This window comes from Taudactylus pleione, unplaced genomic scaffold (genome assembly GCF_031769625.1).
Source record: "Taudactylus pleione unplaced genomic scaffold, aTauple2 ptg000100l, whole genome shotgun sequence".
Lineage (NCBI taxonomy): Eukaryota > Metazoa > Chordata > Amphibia > Anura > Myobatrachidae > Taudactylus > Taudactylus pleione.
Window position 1 is genome coordinate 12,845,097 of NW_028284502.1, and position 19,410 is coordinate 12,864,506.

At 47.5% G+C, this 19,410-nt stretch overlaps 1 protein-coding gene across 2 annotated transcripts in view; it reads left to right on the forward strand.

The window, feature by feature from the left end:
* Positions 1 to 555: 555 nt before the first annotated feature.
* Positions 556 to 19,410, forward strand: part of RCN1 (reticulocalbin 1) — a 38,012-nt gene continuing 19,157 nt past the window's right edge. Inside the window, exons 1-4 of one of the 2 annotated variants that reach the window (XM_088470433.1) lie at positions 556 to 642; positions 2,463 to 2,711; positions 6,397 to 6,590; positions 8,400 to 8,578. In XM_088470433.1, the coding sequence (XP_088326559.1) occupies positions 581 to 642; positions 2,463 to 2,711; positions 6,397 to 6,590; positions 8,400 to 8,578 (684 nt within the window). In that variant the 5' untranslated portion in view covers positions 556 to 580. Of the gene's footprint in view, positions 689 to 2,462; positions 2,712 to 6,396; positions 6,591 to 8,399; positions 8,579 to 19,410 lie in introns of both variants that reach the window. The other variant, XM_088470435.1, reaches the window with a different exon arrangement.

Here is a 19,410-nt window from a genome sequence, read left to right on the forward strand (position 1 = left end):
TGCGGGTTTTTAAACGTGGAGTTGTTGCCCATAGCAACCAATTAGATTCTACTTATCATTTATACCCCTTTTCCACTGCCAGCAATAACCTGGGTTTTTACACGTGAGCGTGCAGCAACCCGGGTTATTTTGCTGTGTGAACGTGTAGCGTTGAACTAGGGTTGTAGGCGGGTTGCTAGATAATACTACAATCTGGTTGCTATGGGCAACATTTCCACTTCTAAAAACCTGCACTTTAGTAAATATACCCCTAAGCATCTGAAGTTGTCCAAACGCTACTCCAGCCCTGGCTGTACATGTACTGTGCAATCACATAACGGTATACAAGCTATTCTCTTTATTACGAGGTATCTACACTTATGGAATATTTATTATAAATAGCATTACATCCTGCGCTGGGACATTGTTACACAGTGTGACAGTGAGCATTGCACTGAGCTGCCTTCAAGACAAGTGTAACATAATAATGACATATACAATAGTAGTAACTCCAGGCTGCTGCTGCATGCAACGTGGCGCACTGGCCCCTCCCAGTCATTGACTCCATTCTGGCCAATCAGAAGCTGTGTAACAAGGGAGGATGCAGGACGTGTTGCCACATCGGACTGGCTGGGAGCGGGGTCTCATCCCTGTTCGGAGCAAGTGAGTGCAGCAGGTCTCCCGGTGCTTAGTGTACTACTAGGTGGATGTAAGAGTCTTTGCTGGAGGGTGTGTGGCCAGGAGACTGTGTGGTGGCAGATCAGCTTGCTGGAGACTGTGTGATGGCAGATCTGTGTGTTGGCGGGGGACTGTGTGTAGTTTCCTGAGAGTTCGTAGCTGTGGCTGTGCTGCTGTCCTCCTGAAAGAGCGCTCTGAAGTATCCTTACATACTGTGTGTGCAGCTTCACCCTAACATAGTGCTAGTGTGAGTGTATGCTTACACAGGCCTTGGGGGATCTTCACCTGAGTGTGCCTGGGGGGTCTGCATCTTAGGTGCTCTGCACCTGAGGGTGTCTGGGGGTGGTGTGCACCTGAAGATGTGTTTGGGGGTGGGGGTTGGGTGTTACAAACTGTGGGGGTCTGGAGAGTTTGTTCATTTGTGCTGAAGCTGGTCACAGTGTGGGAGTGGGTGGGTGCTGAAGCTGGTCCCTGTACTGCACTGGGTGGGTGCTGAAGCTGGTCCCTGCGTGGGACTGGGTGGGTGCTGAAGCTGGTCACAGTGTGGGAGTGGGTGGGTGCTGAAGCTGGTCCCTGTACTGCACTGGGTGGGTGCTGAAGCTGGTCCCTGCGTGGGACTGGCTGGGTGCTGAAGCTGGTCCCTGGGTGGGTGCTGAAGCTGGTCCCTGCGTGGGACTGGCTGGGTGCTGAAGCTGGTCCCTGCGTGGGACTGGCTGGGTGCTGAAGCTGGTCCCTGCGTGGGACTGGCTGGGTGCTGAAGCTGGTCCCTGCGTGGGACTGGCTGGGTGCTGAAGCTGGTCCCTGCGTGGGACTGGCTGGGTGCTGAAGCTGGTCCCTGCGTGGGACTGGCTGGGTGCTGAAGCTGGTCCCTGCGTGGGACTGGCTGGGTGCTGAAGCTGGTCCCTGCGTGGGACTGGCTGGGTGCTGAAGCTGGTCCCTGCGTGGGACTGGCTGGGTGCTGAAGCTGGTCCCTGCGTGGGACTGGCTGGGTGCTGAAGCTGGTCCCTGCGTGGCACTTGCTGTGTGCTGAAGCTGGTCCCTGCGTGGGAGTGAGTGGGTGCTGAAGCTGGTCCCTGTGTGGGACTGGGTGGGTGCTGAAGCTGGTCCCTGCGTGGGACTGGGTGGGTGCTGAAGCTGGTCCCTGCGTGGGACTGGGTGGGTGCTGAAGGTGGTGGAGCATTATGTGGGACTGCGTGAAAGCTGAAATGGAGATGCAGAAGGGAGATTTAATGAGGGAGAAGTGCACAAGATGTAACATATAATGTGAAAGAACATGGTATGATAGGAGATTTTGAGTGCAAACAGATAACATGTGTGTTAGGGAGTTCTGGCATGTACAGTATGTATGCGTGTGAACTTAGAGTCCATATGAGTTGAACAACAGTGTAAGGCCAAGAAGCATTTGATCAGGGTGGTGGTATATATTTAAGAGTGTGAGGAAAAGGAGGCGTGTGTTTCTGATGTCACAATGAAAGAAATGTGTATATGTGTGTAGACACACTGAGGGGTATATTTACTAAAGTGCGGGTTTTAGAAGTGGAGATGTTGCCCATAACAACCAATCAGATTCTAATTAACATTTATCTAGCACCTTGTAGAGGATAATAGCTAGCATCTGATTGGTTGCTATGGGCAACATCTCCACTTCTAAAAACCCGCACTTTAGTACATATACTCCCTGAGAGTGATGTGTATGCTAAAAATTGAAAGGTATCATGTGAATGTAAGTTAGTGGGAAGAAATATGTGAGTGCATGACTAGCAGTAAGTGCGGGTGCGCGCTAACAGCGGTCTCTTTTCTTGCAGTTCCTCTGCTTATCTGAGGGGGAGGGCAATGGAGCTTCATAGGTTCTTCTACTTGCTGCTGCTTTGTGCTGGAGAGATATTCACTAAACCCACCTTCCGCAAAGAGAGGATCCGCCTGGACCCTGAGCTCACAAATCAGGTTCATGAGGATAACCAGAGTTTCCAACAGGACCATGAAGCTTTTCTGGGAAAGGATGAGGCCAAGACTTTTGACCAGCTCACTCCAGAAGAAAGCAAAGACAGGCTGGGGTGAGACTCCACAAGGGTTTTGAGGGGTGCGTGCTCATGTAACGTGTGAATGTGTGGTCAGCGGCTACTAGACAGTTAACATAAGGAGACTGTACAGTACAGCCAGTTCCTCTTGCGTTAGGATGATAAAGGAGTCTCTTACCTTGCTGATAACGTGACACATACACTTGTGAAACGGTGAGTGTTGTCAGTACGTCAATGAACTCCATTCACTGGCAGAATTGAAGAGACCTGGGGGGCTTATGTACTAAGCTCTGGAAAGTGATACATTGGTTGGTAGTTTATCACTCTCCAATCAGCTCCTAACTCTTTTCCCAACAGCCTGTAAGATGACAGGAGCTGACTGGTTGGTAGTTTATCACTTTGCAGAGCTTGGCACATCTCGTCTCTGGTGAGATGGGAATGGTAGCTGCAAGACGATAGGTGATCGCCAGCCATTCATTGTCCTTCACCTTGAATGCTGTCAAATACAGTCGTTGGTTCGATGTATACATGGCTGCAGAAAAACTTTTTGTATCTTTTTTTTGTTAATTTAATTTTTTGTATAAATATTTTGGCTCCTTACCCTTTAGTATTGTAGTCTTTGATGTTTTTTTTTGATCGTTGATTACATTGCTCTTAAAGTGTACCTATAAAAAGCTCGTAGGTTTTATTTACACACACAAAGATTTGTATGTCCCTTATGAAGGGAGATTTATTCTCCAGAAGTATGTCTCTTTACGCTCAAAAAAATCCTACAATTCAGAATGGTCTGACATTTATAAAGCCTCAGAACACCACGCCATGCAAATTCTTCTAATGTCTTTGAATACTGTGAAAAACTACTAAATATATGGGATACAGGTTTATTCTTCTAAAAGTCCGGTGTGGCAATTTTCTTTAGAAATTGGAAGCTTACAGCAGAAGAGTAAAATGTAAAACTATTTTTACAATTTTTCTTTTAATTTTTTTTTATTTTTTTTATATTGAATAAAGCTCCGCAAACCTTTGTTCAACACAAAAATCTTAAATAAAATGTTTTTGTTTTTCTTGATCCATAATAAAGAACTTGCCATCTAACTAGACTTAACTGAATCAACAGGTGGCACAGCAATACAATTCGGTAAAATATGAATTCACACTATGGGCTAAATCTGCTGAGCAGCCTATTTCAAAACTGCAACATTTTTGGTGGTATTAGCTGCTGTATTTAAATATTAATACATAAAAAACACACCTGGTTTTATATTTAATATAATGACCCCTACAAATTCAGTGGCTGAAACTGCTGAATTCGTGGCTACTTTGACAAGCACTGTATAGTACATTTAGCCCCATATGTATTTTAGTAGCTAACCGTTCTATAAGGTTTGCATATGAGGCTCTTTTTTTTTTTTTTTTTTGCTTTAGTTCGGCCCAGGCAAAAATAATCCTGCCACCCTGCACTGTGACACGGCCAAAATGAAAGGCGTGCTGCACTGACATTTCACATAAAATAGTCAGTGCAGCGAGACTTATCGGCACGTCACAGTGGCGAGCGGCGTTCGGTTGGAAGGCAGAGCAGATGAGCACATCCCCAGTGTAGACGGCGGGAACAGTCGCCAGTGAAGAAAGTGGACTTGCCGCATCCACTCTCTGCGTTTCAGTTGCTGCGTGTTTGTTACTGGCAGGCCTTCTGTGTATAGAGCACAGGTTCTAAAACTCGGTCCTCAGGACCCCAAACAGTGCATGTTTTCCAGGTCTCCTCACAGAATCAAAAGTGATATAATTATCTCCACTTGTAGATCTTTTAAAATGTGTCAGTGAGTAATGAATACACTTGTGCACCTGCTGGGTGACCTGGAAAACGTGACCTGTGTGGGGTCCTGAGGACCGAGTTTGAGAACCTCTGGTATAGAGCAAGTGTGGTAGTATCTTGGCAACACTACCATCTGTGTCCAGCCACCATGTTGTTGTTTTGTTACTGGGGGGGCCTTTTGTGTAGCCAGCATGTGGGGTAGTATCTGGTCAGCACTTTAAAAAAATTCTGTGTCCGAAGAGCAAGTGGGTAGTATCTGGGTCTCTCTAAGGAATTTCTACTCTAAAACGAATAAGAACCTGTTTAAGGAATGGCATGAAGCAGAGCACACTAAATTAAATCTCATGCCGATTTCACCAGACGGACCAGATCCTACAGACTTTGATTATGAAAAAGCTGCTTTTAAGAAGAAGAAAATAATTTATAAATAAAATGTTAAACTCTAGTTTAAATCAATATAAGGTCGGGATTTCTAACATTTAATTATTGCGAAGAGCCCCACCCTGCTACTTCTTGATGCCACCCGGCTGGCAAAAATGTTCTGGGGAGATCACGGATTTCACAAAATGTCTTTAGTATAAGAAACATCTGACACACGATGCAGCACAGTATAAGATGCATTTCTTACATTGTACGGATGGAGTCCTGGTTATTTATTTATTTGTTAACAGTTTCTTATATAGCGCAGCATATTCCGTTGCGCTTTACAATTGTACACATTAATAGAACAAAACTGGGTAATAGACAGATATATAGGTAGGAAGGCCCTGCTCGCAAGCTTACATTCTATAGAAATATTGGCACAACCGACTTTCTCATGTCGTCTTAAATGTTTACAGAGGGGGATGCTAATAGGGAAGGAGATGGCAGGGTTTCTTTTACTTTGTACCATACATTGCTAGAAAGACTTTTAGGCCAACTAGATTTATAAGTGGGAGAGGATTCATTTGATTTGGAATTTAACAATACCTGTATTTGAATAATATCAGTGTCATGTGGTGGGTTAGACTAGATTTGTTTTATTCACAGAAACAGACAAATCTCAGGTGCACTCCAAATTATTGATAATATATAAATGCAATAAAATGTTGCAATCAATAGAGGTTTTTAGCATAATCATGGCCAAGGTTATGGGCCTACCCACCATATCCAGGTAACCTCTTTAGGGTAGGTCCCTAACATACTAGGGTTCAAATCCAGAACGCAGGACCCCCCCAAACTGGCCCAGCTAAGCTGCCCCAGGACACCGTCATAGTAAGAAAAGTGCAGTGTAAAGAGATAGTTAAGAGCAGTTGCAGCTGTTACTAAAAGTTTGTATTGAAGAAAAACTGTTAAGCCGCGTATCCACTTGCCGATTAAACAGAGCGATTGAACGATTACGATGTCGTAATCGTTCAATTACTCATTAATCGGGCATGAAAATGTCGAAAGCGACCGGTGATGCGCGCTCCCACTGGTCATTTTCGACATCAATCATCGCCTGAACATGCCGATCACGACAGATTGGGCATGTTCAGGGATGAGGAAGGGTGCCTGCACTGAACGACATATCGTTCAGTATAGGCACTACAGGGGCTGAGGAACGACTGTACGATTACGATGTTGTAATCGTACTGTCGTTACCCCATCGTCTAGTGGATACACCCCTTTACCAACAGTTATTGAAGGAATGTACCGAAAGGATACAGAACGATAACACCATTAATATAGTAAAAGTAGCAATAGGGTAGATGCAATATAAAGACACACGACTGTCTTCTATTTCATTTATTTTTTTTTACAATGTGCTGTTTGTATGACAACTGCTTTTCCTTTTATGGGCATCTAATAAGACACAAAGTGAATTCTATGACCCAAAACTATGTTTGCCCTTAAAACTAATATTCATGTGTTGATTTTTGTTCACAGAAATATAGCCAACAGAATAGACGGTGACCATGATGGATTCATTAATACAGAAGAGTTGACCGCGTGGATCAAACGAGTCCAGAAGAGATACGTGTATGAAAATGTGGCAAGGGTTTGGAAGGATTATGATGTCAATAAAGATAACCAGATTTCATGGGAAGAGTACAAGCAAGCCACATATGGATACTACTTGGGTAAGTCAGCCTTTTTGTATAGTAGGTGTTCAGTTGCCCTTGGGTGGTTTTTCTATCTTTTTTTTTTTTGTATGCAGAAATAAACACATAACAATAATACTTTCTGTAAACAATATATGACTTCAGTACATGGGTGGGCAATAAGCAGCTCTCCAGCTGCTGTGGGACTACACATCCCAGCATGCCTAGCCACAATTTTGCTATCAGGGTATGCTAAATCTGTGTCAGGGTATGCTGGGACGTGTAGTTCAACAGCAACTGTAGGGCCGCTTATTGCGACGACCCTGATTCAGTGACTGGTAACTACGGTGGTATGTTACTGTATTGTGTAAGTTTACAGAGGGCTTGTTCAGATGGTCAATTTCAGAGAATTACAGGCAATGATCCCTATTCCTGCACAGTCAGATGGCCACAGGGATGGCAACGCAATCTGCTTGTCGGCGCAAAATCCCATAGCTACCATTGTCCAGCACTTTGCTTTTTATGACCCTTTGATCACCTTGTCACCCATATAAACAGCAGGCAATTGGGGCAAGATTTACTATCGCTTCTAAAGCTAACTAGCAGTGGCTTCGCTCATAGCAATCAATCACCTACTATCTATCATTTTCTAGAATGCAATAGAGGAATGATACCTGTAATCTGATTGGTTGCTATGGGAAACGCCTCCACTTTTCATTTTTAGAAACGTTTTAGTAAATCTACCCCTTGGATGCTAGTGTGTGTGCAGTATTACAGGTTTTCTTGCATCACGTCTCATCTGGAAAACCTGAAGGTATGAGTGAGCTTTTACAGAGGAAACTATTTACTTTCAGAAATTGGTGATTTATGAAATGTATTTTTCTTCTAAATAGCTTTACTTTTCCTTGGTCTAACCCTTGGGCGCTATTCTGATTGCTTATATGCTCTCTGTCATGTACAGAAGAGCTGCCCATCTGGATACCTGTTTAGCAGAAAATCGTTTATAATGTAATAGGATGTATAAGCACATCTGCGCCGTATAATGGTTGCCTGTCTATCAGTTTAGCCTTGGTTCATGTATAGTCTGCAGTTTGTGAGCTACAGTCACTAATCTAACTAAGTGGTCAGTGAAGACTTATGGGGGTATCCACTTAGCGATTTAACCAAGCGATTGCACGATAACGACGTCATTATCGTGCAGTTGCTTGCAAATCGCGCATGCATTGGTCATGTTTTGGTCGGAAGCGACCAGCAATGCGCGTGCCCGCTGGTCGCTTCCGACATCGCCCGTACATGCTGGTCAACCTGACGATCTTGTCAGGTTCAGCATGTGTGGGGATGGAGGGATGTTCCTGGACTGAACGAGTGAACGTTCAGTGTTGGCACATCACTAGATATACAAACGAGAGCACGACAGCAATGTCGTAATCGTGCTCCCGTTTGCATATCTATAAGTGGATACCCGCCTTTAGGGCCTGATTCAGCTTTGGGAATAGAGTGAGATATAGCACGTAACTGATCATCTTGGTGAAACCATGCTGCACTTCAGGTGGGGCAGATGTAACATGTGCAGAGAGATTTAGATTTGGGAGGGAGGTGTCCAAACTGACATCTAAAGTGCAGTGTAATAATAAAGCTGTGCAGTATTTGTGGGCTACATACATAAGCAGCCAGTATTTACACTACATGCAAAATAATATGTATTTATTTTTACACCCCTTGCATTGCAACATGGTTTGTCCAGGTACACATTTACGTGCTAATTCTCACTCTATTCCCAAAGCTGAATCAGACCCTTATTCATGTCATGAGTCCTTTTACCCCTGTTTCATCTATGTCTTGTTGCAGCAAACCCTGAAGAATTCCAAGATGCAGCTGAACAGTTCAGCTTCAAGAAAATGCTGCCCCGTGATGAAAGGAGGTATAAGAGAGCCGATCTCAATGGGGATCTGGAAGCAAGCCGTGAAGAGTTCACCGCTTTTCTGCACCCAGAAGAGTTTGAGCATATGAAGGACATCGTTATATTGGTGAGAATATAATCCGTACTCCAGTTCTACCGATCCGGGAACAGTCTTAGGGATGTAACTCTACTAGGTTGCCTATTGTATTCATTTTCATGTCGGTGTCGTCCGTTGGTCCACACTTGTTTTTGGGTTGGTAGTACTGAGCGTCTGAATTAAGACTCATGTACTGTGACTCCATCTACCTCCCTTGGGCCGCAGGGCTGGTGATTTCGGCGGGTCTCGGCTGAGCTTGCGAGCAGGGATGCTGGGACCCGGACTGCAACCCTGGACGCATGGAGATGTCGGGTAAGGTGATTCCTCGCTTACAGGGAATCGCGCGCGGCAGTCCTTGCTTATGGCGTAAGAGACGCACGAGAAGCCACTGCAGTCAGAGCCTAGAGCATCCATGTTCTCACTAGACCAACGGGGCCTTGTCGTCTGACGTCAGGGATCGGCAGCAGGCGCTTCTGCTGCCACGAGGTCGGCGTACCCGGCCGGTTGATGCAGCTTAGGGGAGGTAGGCGCTCCCCCGGCAGCTCCTCCCCAGACGCAGTCCCTTGAAAGTTTATTGTGCATCTGGGTCGCTCCTCCTACCCGCCTTCTGTTTGAGACGCTCACAGTCCATTATCGGTGCGCTGCTGTAGCTGTTGGTCTCAGGAGGTTTTGGGTCAGTCTCCCTGTATACCTCTCCCATAAGGGCCAGGTATATATTGCTCTATATCCTACCAAGCGTCATGGTTTCAGTAGTTGATTCAGAGCCCGGTGTAACATCATTTGCTTATGCATTGTATGTGACTGTTTGCTAGCTGCTGTGTTAATAGTTATAACTTACAGTCAGAAATAAGACACTATCACTGTTTTCCTCCTCATCCCTCTGTTTCAGGTATGTGGGGTTTTTCGTTATACTTCACATTTATTTGTAAAGGATGTCACATTACATTACATTGTTACCTTTATAATTGATATGTCAAAATGTAAAGGGAACAAGGAGGGGGAGGCCCCTGTGCTGGTTTCATGTAAAACCTGTTTGGTGGGTTTGTCCTCTCAGGACTTTATAAAGTATGGTTTGTGTGCTGTCTGCTATAAAGAACCACCTCACCAGTCCAGTATACCAGTCCCTGTACAGGAGCCATCTTGGGTGTCCTTATTGTCTCAGGTTATGAAGCAGTTTGTGGATCGTATGGCTGCTCCCATACTGCTGTCTTGTATGGGGTATCCACAGCATGCTATGTTTGCACCTCCTATACATCCTTCCTGGATAGTTGCTTATGCCCACTCAAGTCAGAGTGTGGCTCAGTCAGCTGTTGCAAGCAGACCGGTAGTTACTAAGGTGCCTAAGCGAATGTTTTCTTTTTATCGGTCTGTTCAGCATATGGATTCAGATGCATCATCAGGGAAATCAGATGATGCACAGGGTTCTTCTCCAGGGTCTAGCTCGGGAGAGGAGGACCATCGGCCCGAAGTGGACGTTCCTTCTTTGGTGAGGGCGGTTAAATCAATCCTGGATATTCAGGATGATGAAACAGTCCCTAGTAAGAAGGCTCCAGTTTTTAAAAACCGGAAGGTGACCAAAATGGAGTTTCCTAAATCCAAGAAGCTCACTGAGCTTATGGAAGAGGCATGGGGTAACCTGGATAAACTGTTTTATGTGAATAAAAAATTAACAATGTTGTATCCTTTCCCAGCTTCTGTATGTGCTAAGTGGGAGGTACCTCCTACTGTGGATGCTCACGTGACAGGGCCTGATTCAGGCCCGTTCTCTGGATGCTGCCGCTCGCTCCCTGAGTATGCAAATTCAGCTAAGTGATGTCAAGACAGGCGATCGTACGGCAAGGCATAAGCATGCCCACTATGTCTTGGCGAGCGATCACTTTGTGCATGCAGATGTCCATTAGCGTATGGTGAAATGCCCACTAGTGCACGTCATCTCCAGGAAGGGTATTAAAACATTGGTACATCGAGGACCATCAGAAGCGATAGCAGCGCTTGTGGTTACCTCTACCCTACCGCAAGCACTGTGAGGATTTCAGTGTAAAACAAAAAAAAAGGCTGGTGACGTGTACTATGACGCTGCCTGTTAATTATGCACACCTCTGAAATGGCGTTGAGACACTCAGGCACGCCTGCATTTGCACCTTCACACCCACGTTTTCACTGGACTGCCCCTGTTACCACCCACAAACGGCCTCTCCTGTCACTCATTACACTGGGCTGTCTTCGCAGGGCGAGCGAGCGGGTCCCGATCACTATGAGTAGTTTGCGCACGCGCTCTGCGTTGCATGCGCAGATTAGCGACAGTGTTCTCCCCAGAAAATTTTTCCAGCCGGGTGGCATCAAGAAATAGCCGGATGGGGGCCTTCGCAAAAATAATAAAATGTTTTAAACCCTGACCTTATAATGATTTAAACTTGAAATAACATTTTATATATTAATTCTCCTCTTATTAAAGGCCCAGTCGTCTGATTATGAAAAAACTGCAAAGTCTGTAGGATCTGGTTCTTTTTATACAGCTCCCAGATACTGTCACCACTTGCAGGCTTCCAAAGTGTCGGGTCGTAGGCTGTTTCTTGCCGGGTGGTGCACCCGCAAAAAACAGCCTGGGGAGAACACTGAGCGAACATAGGCAGCAGTTGAATCAGGCCCTTAGTCAGAAATGCTACGTTGCCTATTCCGTCAGCATCTTCTCTTAAGGATTCTACAGGTAGGAAAATTGAAACATGTCTTAAGGCAATATTTGCATCATAGGGAGCTGTTACTCGTCCAGCTATGGCTGGAGCCTGTGTAGCCAAAGCTGTTGAAGAATGGACAGAGGCACTGGAAGACTCTCTACCAGATGCTACTAGAGAACAGATGATGTGTATCTCCCACATACGGGAAGGGGTCTCCTATTTGGCAGGAGATGCTGGAATTTTAGCTTCTAAAACATCAGCAGCTTCAGTAGTGGCGCACAGGGTCCTTTGGTTAAGACCCTGGAAAGCTGATACAGGATCAAAGAAGGCTCTGAAAACCTTACCTGTTTATGGAAATATACTTTTTGGAGCAGAGTTAGATAAGATAATAGCTATTCTGGTGGCTTCAAAGTCTGCAGGTCTGCCATCTACTGGCACAATAAAATCTAGGCAGTTTTCTTTCCGGTCCCTTCGTCCTCAGGGACGAGCAAAGGAACAATCTTCCTCCAAGCCGTCTAGTTTTCGCAGCACATCCAGGCGACAAACTAAGAGGCCATACGTCCAGCTTCTAAGCCAGACGACAAACCCTCGGCATGATGGGGGGCGGGCCTCCACCTGAGGGATCACTGGCAACAAACAACAACAGATGCCTGGGTCCGAGAAGTGGTCTCTCAGGGGTATGCCCTCACTTTCTGGTGGCGTCCTCCATAGAAGTTTTTTGTACAGATCCTCCATCAGGTGCGGTCAAGGCCTTGGCCATTCAGTGGGCCATTCACTCCCTGCCGCAGTCAGGGGTAATCCTGTGTTGCAACAAGGAAGCGGTTATTATTCCAATCTATTTTTGGTACAGGAACCGAATGGGTTTAATCGCCCTATTCTAAATCTAAAAACCCTCAACAAGTTTATCCATGTACCCAAGTTCCGTATGGAATCTCTCTGGTCATTTATTTTGGCAATGGAGCCTGGGGATTTTATGGTTTCCCTGGACATTCAGGATGCGTATCTGCATGTTCCTATTACGCCATCCCACCAACAATTTCTACAGTTTGCTGTCCTACAACAACATTACCAATTTCAGGCACCGCCCTTTGGCCTATCAACGGCCCCCCGGGTATTTAATGGCAGTCATGACAGCCTATCTCAGGCGTCAGGGAATCGGAGTACTACCATATCTGGATGATCTTCTGATATTGGCACAAACGCCAGTTATTTTACAACACCATCTTCAACTGACCATAGCCTGCCTACAAAAGCACAGCTGGGTCATCAAATGGAAAAAATCCTCTCTTTCTCCAACACAGCAGATGTTACGTCTGGGAGCACTTTTGGATTTTCAGGTACAAAGGGTGTTTCTACCAGAGGACAAGATTGCGTCCCTATCATTGCGAGTACGCAATCTATTACGCAAGCAAAGGTTATCCATTCTATCAGTGATGCAGGTCCTGGGATCAATGGTATCCACCTTCCACATGGTGGAATATGCTCAGTTTCATTCCAGGCCTCTGCAAAGATTGAGGACTTCATTCAGAGTCGGTCGTTGCGGCCGCACGGTCGTAAGGGAAAAGGGGCCGGATATGCAAATGATGCACTCGCAAATTGCGTCCTTAAGATCGGATCGTTAGCTGGCCGACCAAGGGGAGGATGCGGCCGTAAGACAAAAAATACGCCCTCTTCTCGTACGCATTACACGTCATCTCCGGCCATATAAGGATTAATCGTGACCATCGGTAACCATCGGAACTGGTCGTAGAGCTTAAGGTTGACCATACCTTCTCTTAAGCACTACGATCAGGTCAGTGTACAAACCACCCATATCACGTGTGCCATGACACTACTTTGTTAATTATGCACTCCCATAAAACGCTGTTCGCATAATTAGGCACGCCTGCGTTCGGATCTCCACTCCCCCGTTTTCAAGCACCTTCCCCTGTTACCACCCACAAACGCCTCATTCTGTCACTCAAACTACCGACCTGGCTGTGTTCAAGGAGAGAGCAATTTCTGATCGTAGCAGCTAGTTTGCACACGCGCATTGCAAACTTTACGCATGCGCAGTTTAGCGAACATCGGTGGCGTACGACCGTGCGGCCGCAACGACCGACTCTGAATGAGGTCCTGATTCTCTCCAGGTGGAACGGATAGTATCATCTAATAAAGTCCCAGAGGATCCTTCTCACTCTAAAGGTTTGTCTCTCTCTTGTGGTGGCTACAAAAGGATCATCTGGACAAAGGTCGCCCATTCTGGATTCCAAATTGGGTTCTTCTCGCCACGGACGCCAGTCTTCGTGGAACGGGGGCAGTGACAGGTCATCACATCTTTCAGGGATGATGGACAAATCAGGAATGTCATCTGCTTATAAACATTCTGGAGCTTCGAGCAGTATACAAAGCACTCATCGTGGCACAGGGCCTGCTTCAGGACAGGCCGGTCCAGATTCAGTCCGACAACGTGACCACAGTAGCCTATCTCAATCATCAGGGAGGCACGCAAAGTCATGCAGCTATGAAGGAAGTAACAAACATTCTGATTTGGGCAGACCATCATCTTCCGGTGATCTCTGCAATATTCATCCCAGGAGTCATCAATTGGGAAGCGAACTTCCTAAGTCGTCAGAACATATACACATGGCATAACGTTACAAGGTGTCCAGGTCCAGGACCAGAGATCCCTCAGCAACCTTCGTAGAGGAACTAGCAGTAAGGTGGGACTTCAGGCTGGCGTATCTCTTTCCTCCGATTTCCCTCCTCCCAAGGGTTCTCAGAAAATTCAAGCAGGAAGTTGAACGGTAATACTAGTGGCTCCTGCTTGGCCTCAGACGTCATTGGTTCACCGACATGGAATCTATCCATAGACAGTCCGTATACTCTTCCTCTATGGGCGGATCTGTTAACACAGGGTCCCTGCAGGCATCTGGACTTACCTCGTCTGGCTTTGATGGCGTGGCTCTTGAATCTTCCATCTTAAGAGCCAAAGGTTTCTACAGGTCTGGGATTCAAACGATGCTTAGGGCACGAAAGCCTGCCTCTGCCAGCATCTATTACAGGGTTTGGCATTCTTTTAGTCAGTGGTGTTTCCACAGAAAGTATGATCCTAAGTTGTTTAGGGTTTCCGGGGTACTGGCTTTTCTCCAGGCTTGTTTAGACCTTGGTCTCCATCTGGCCACTTTGAGAGTGCATGTTTCGGCATCGTCAGTCTGGTTCCAGAGAAAGATTGCTTCATTACCAGATGTTAGAATTTTTTTTCAGGGAGTTCTGCAAGTTCAGCCTCCTTTTGTCCCACCGGTAGCACCGTGGTATCTGTCTTTGGTTCTTAAGGGGCTGCAAGCTCCCCCATTTGAACCTATGAACTCTGTAGACTTAAAATTGTTGACAGCGAAGACACTTTTTTTCTCCTCGTTATCTCTTCTGCACGCAGAGTCTCTGCTTTGGCAGTGCTCTCTTGTCGCTCCCCATTTTTGATTTTTCACCAAGATAGAGCTGTTCTTCGTACTAGGGAGGGTTACCTTCCTAAAGTAGTGTCCCGTTTTCATGTAAATTAAGAAATTGTAGTTCCAACTTCTCAGACTCCAGACCCCTCTGTAGGTTGAAGCCTCCCTGGATGTAGTTTGTGCTCTCCGTATATATGTGGAGCGTACAAACTCTGTTAGAAAATCAGATGCTCTTTTTGCATATATATTTTCACAAATGATGGCCAGCTAACAAGCAAACCCTGGCTCGATGGTTACATATGACTATCTCTGTGTACACACAGGCTGATCTCCCTGTCCCAAACACAGTGACAGCACATTCTGCTCGGTCTGTAGGGCCATTGTGGGCATTTAGTCATAGTGCCTCTGCTGAACAATTGTGCAAGACAGCCACGTGATCTTCTGTCCACACTTTTCTTAGGTTCTACGCCTTTGATACTCTTGCCTCTTAGGATGCTTCCTTTGGGTGACTAATTCTTCTTTCTGCTCAGGAGCATCCCCCACCCTTAGGGGAACTGCTTTAGGACATCCCCATGGTATCCCTGTGGATCCGTATTCACTCCGAAGAAGAAATTAGGAGTTATGGTAGACTTACCATTGATAATTCTTTTTTTCTTCGAAGTCCACAGGGCACCCACCCTGACGCACCTGGCTGCATTGGGTATTTTTTCTTTCGGTCACGGAATCCCTCACCTTCTCCTGCCTTGAGGCTTGTTTACAAAACTGAAGGCCTGTGGCTGGGGGCGGGGTATATATGGAGGAGGATCCGAGGCATCCTGAGAGCTGAAAGCTTTAACTGTTGCCTGGATCTCCCCAAGCACATTACCCCCCATGGTATTCCTGTGGACCCTATGGACTTCAAAGAAAAAGAGTTATCAATGCTAAGTCTACCATAACTCTCTTATTTTTCTATCACAACAAACTGCTGAGATACAGACCAGAGTGTGCTAGAAGCAACAGAGCAGAGAGCATCCTGCATTTGTCACAACCCCAGGCAGGAAAGAGGAACTGCACGGGTTGTGACAGATGCAGAATGCTAGATTGAACACTAGGGGGTATATTTACTAAAGTGCTGGTTTATAGAAGTGGAGTTGTTGCTCATAAAAACCAATAGCTAGAATCTGGTTGCTATGGGCAACACTTTCACTTATATAAACCTGCATTTTAGTAAATCTACCTCTATGCTGTGTTAGTTTTCAGCAGGAACAAGCAGGTACTCTGTTCCTGAACCTCTCATTAACTATGACGTAACGTCCTGGGCCAAAATTTATTTTCCATAAGATAAGTTTCATTTTAAAGTCCCTTTTGAGTGTCTGCTTATATAAATAATATATTGTTTTTCTATGGCTACACCCCCAGTAGCTCCACACACAGGGTCTGATTCATACCCACTCGCTCTGAATCAGGGCTGGGTGACCACCCACAGCTACAGCGAGTGGCCATGATGATGGTCGCGATGGTCAAGACCAACGCGACCATCGGGCTTGCGATGAGACCCTTGTGGTAGGGTCTCGTGGCCACAAGTCCCAGAGAGCTTTCGGCTCTAACAGAGCCGGAATCTCTCCACTGACATCACTTGTGATGTCAGTGGGACCACCCCCAAACGACAGGCGTTCTCATGGGAACGCCTCCGTTTGGGCAGCCACCCCCCCAGCCCGCCCACCAAAGAGGGCGAGCTGTCACTCAACATCGACAGCTCTCCCCCTTTGTTGCGAGACCCGGAGCGACTGAGTGCCCGTCTCTAGCCGGGTCTCGCGCATGCGCACGACGGAGCTGGCTCCGTCATGCACATGCGCTGTGGGCCACCATCGATCCGGTTGCGAGCGCTCAGCACTTGCGACCTGGTCTGAATCAGGCCCCACAGTTCCTGAATCTATATTTCCAGAAAAATAGCCCTGCCCTATGATTCTGAAATATATAATAAATGATTGATCAGATCTGTCTGATGCATGGACAATATAGCCTATTTCTACATCAGGGTCCATAGGGTAGCCACAGGATACCTTGGGGTATAGGTGATGACGTCAGGCATCGGGCACCATAGAGTTAAGTTTTTAGCCTCCCAGGATGCACTAGGGTCCCCCTCCTATATCCCGCCCCCGAGCCAAGGCATCCCAGTTTCGTTGGTGCCCGGCTCGGAGTCGGAGCACCTGTTTAGAGGGGGGCTAAGGATAGCCCCTGAAGTTTTATTCAAGGCAGCTGTGGCTGCCCATCTGGAAGTACAGCATGGACAGTCATTATTGACGTCCATGCTGTCTTCCCTACACCCCCGCCGGTACTGATCCGGGGATGCTGGTAAGCATCTGGTGTCACAGCTAGCGGTGACCCCAGATGTTTTGGACCATGGCCGGATTCAAGGGGGGCAGCAGGTAAGCAGCGGGGTCCCGCGGTGGGTCCCCGCTGAAACATGGTCCAGAGTCCCCAGGCAGGGGGCTCCCTGGGAACTGGCTGCAGCGTGGAGCCAGGTAACAAACCTGCGCTTCCATTACCCCCCTGGGACAGCGGACCGCAGCTGAGCGGTAGTGCTGCGGCGTCCCAGGGGTTAATTGCATGCCAGGGGAGCGCGCCTTCCCTGTACACAGCCGGCGCCTCCCCTGCAGCACACAGCCTTCTCTGCACCTGCCGATTGGCCCTGTGGCAGCGCTCATCCCCCAGGCCGGCCTCCTCTCTGCTCCTCAGTGGCCATCTTTACAGAAGAATGGTGAACGCTGCTGATCGGTGGCATTGTGGTCTGGGTCCCCCGGCATACCTCTCCTCCGTTGGAACAGGTCTGTGTATGCAGCGCTGTGTCCTACCAGACTCTGTGTCTGTGTAGTTGAGGATCAGCGCTGATAGTGCAGGGATTAATTTCTTTGCATTGTATGTGACTGCTGCTGGCGTCTGCTGCTTGTACATTCACTTTCTACTGTCAGCCTTTTCAATGTCCCTGCTCTTCTTCTGCTAAAGCCCTTGCGGTGCGGTGATTGCAGGGCGGTTCTCCCACTATACTAACGAGTATCAGTGAAAGGGGTCACATACTTGCCATCATGTCTGAGAGTGATTTTCCTCTCCAGCTTCTGTGTACTACGTGCAAGGTACCTATAGCGGAGGGGGAGGGTAGCGCGGAGGGGCTATGTCGGCAGTGTTTTTTATTGGCGCAACCAATTACTGTCACGGCTCCTGGTACAGGAACCTCCCTGGGCTTGTTTCGCCAAAGCACTTACAACCCTAGTGGGCCAGTTAGCTCCGCAACCTGCGCTCTCTCAGATGGGATTGTCCCAGCAGTCAGCGGTGTCGTCACCCATGCAGGGGTTCCCGAGACAACTTATGGTACCCCACAGTCTCCCTATTTCCCCTCCTCAGGTCTCTCAGGAGCCTGCGTGGGTTAATTCACTGACAAGCTCTGTACAGCATTTGTCGGACGTGATACAAGGGGAGTCTGTGTTGCGGCCTCACAAGCGGCCGGTGGCTTCTGTCTGCTCCTTATGAGGATGACGACGGGACGTCCGATGATGGGGAGATTCTGGATCTTTCTGACCAAGAACCTCTCCGTACTAAAGAGTCGGACGCTAAGTCTAAGGTTTATATTCCTGGCCTTATTCGTGCAGTCCGCACAGCTTTAGTTATTGAGGATGATGATCCTCCGTTGTCCAAGTCCAAATATGCCTTTTTCAAGGACATTAAGGGTGACGCCACAGTGTTTCCTCTTTCGGGTCAGTTAGTAGACCATTTAGAGGAGGCGTGGAAACATCTTGGCAAACGGTATCAGCCTCAAAGACGTTTAGCGGTGGCTTATCCGTTTGCGGACAATTATTTCTCTAAGTGGGAATCCCCTCCTCAGGTGGATTCTCATGTGACACGCCTAGTCAGAAGTGCCACATTGCCCATGCCCTCCATGTCCTCCTTGAAGGATGCTACGGACCGTAAGGTGGAGATCTGCCTAAAGTCCATTTATTCCCTCGCGGGGAGGCATCCCGACCGGCTATGGCCGTATGTTGGGTAGCCAGAGCTATGGAGCGCTGGGCCGATAGTTTGGAGGCGTCTTTGGATTCTGACTATTCGGCTGAACAGTCCGAGTTGATAGGCAACCTACGGGATTCGGCCACTTACATCAATGAAGTGGCCTTGGATATTAGTACCCTCACTTCTCGCATTTCCTCGGCACCTTATGGTTGAGATCCTGGAAGGCAGACGCTGATTCCAAAAAGGGATTGGAAGCTTTGCCATTTAATGGAGAAGTCCTCTTTGGTCCGGATTTGGACAAAATTGTGGCCACGCTGGCGGCAGCCAAGTCTGCATTTCTCCCGTCTGCTGGGGTCCCTTCCAGTTCGGGTACGTCGTCCTTTCGGCCTTATAGGGCCCAGGGTAGGCCTAAGGCACAGTCCTTTCCCCGACAGGCTGGGCCCAAGAAATCGGCCAAGTCCAGGAAACAGGCCTGGAGTACCAGACGTCCGGCCCCTAAGTCTGATGACAAGCCTGCGGCCTGACGGTCCGGGCCTCCCTTTGGGGGATCCCAAAGTGGGAGGCCGCCTGCTGCAGTTCGCCCAGTATTGGTCGGCAACTACGACAGACACTTGGGTTCACGAGGTGGTTTCTCACCGGTATGCCCTCTCCTTTCGGCACAGGCCCCCATCCCGATTCTTCACCACGGGTCTTCCCTTAGACCAGACCAAAGCCATGGAACTGCGGAAGGTTTTGCACACTATGCTCCAGGCTGGAGTTATAGTGCCTGTTCCATTCT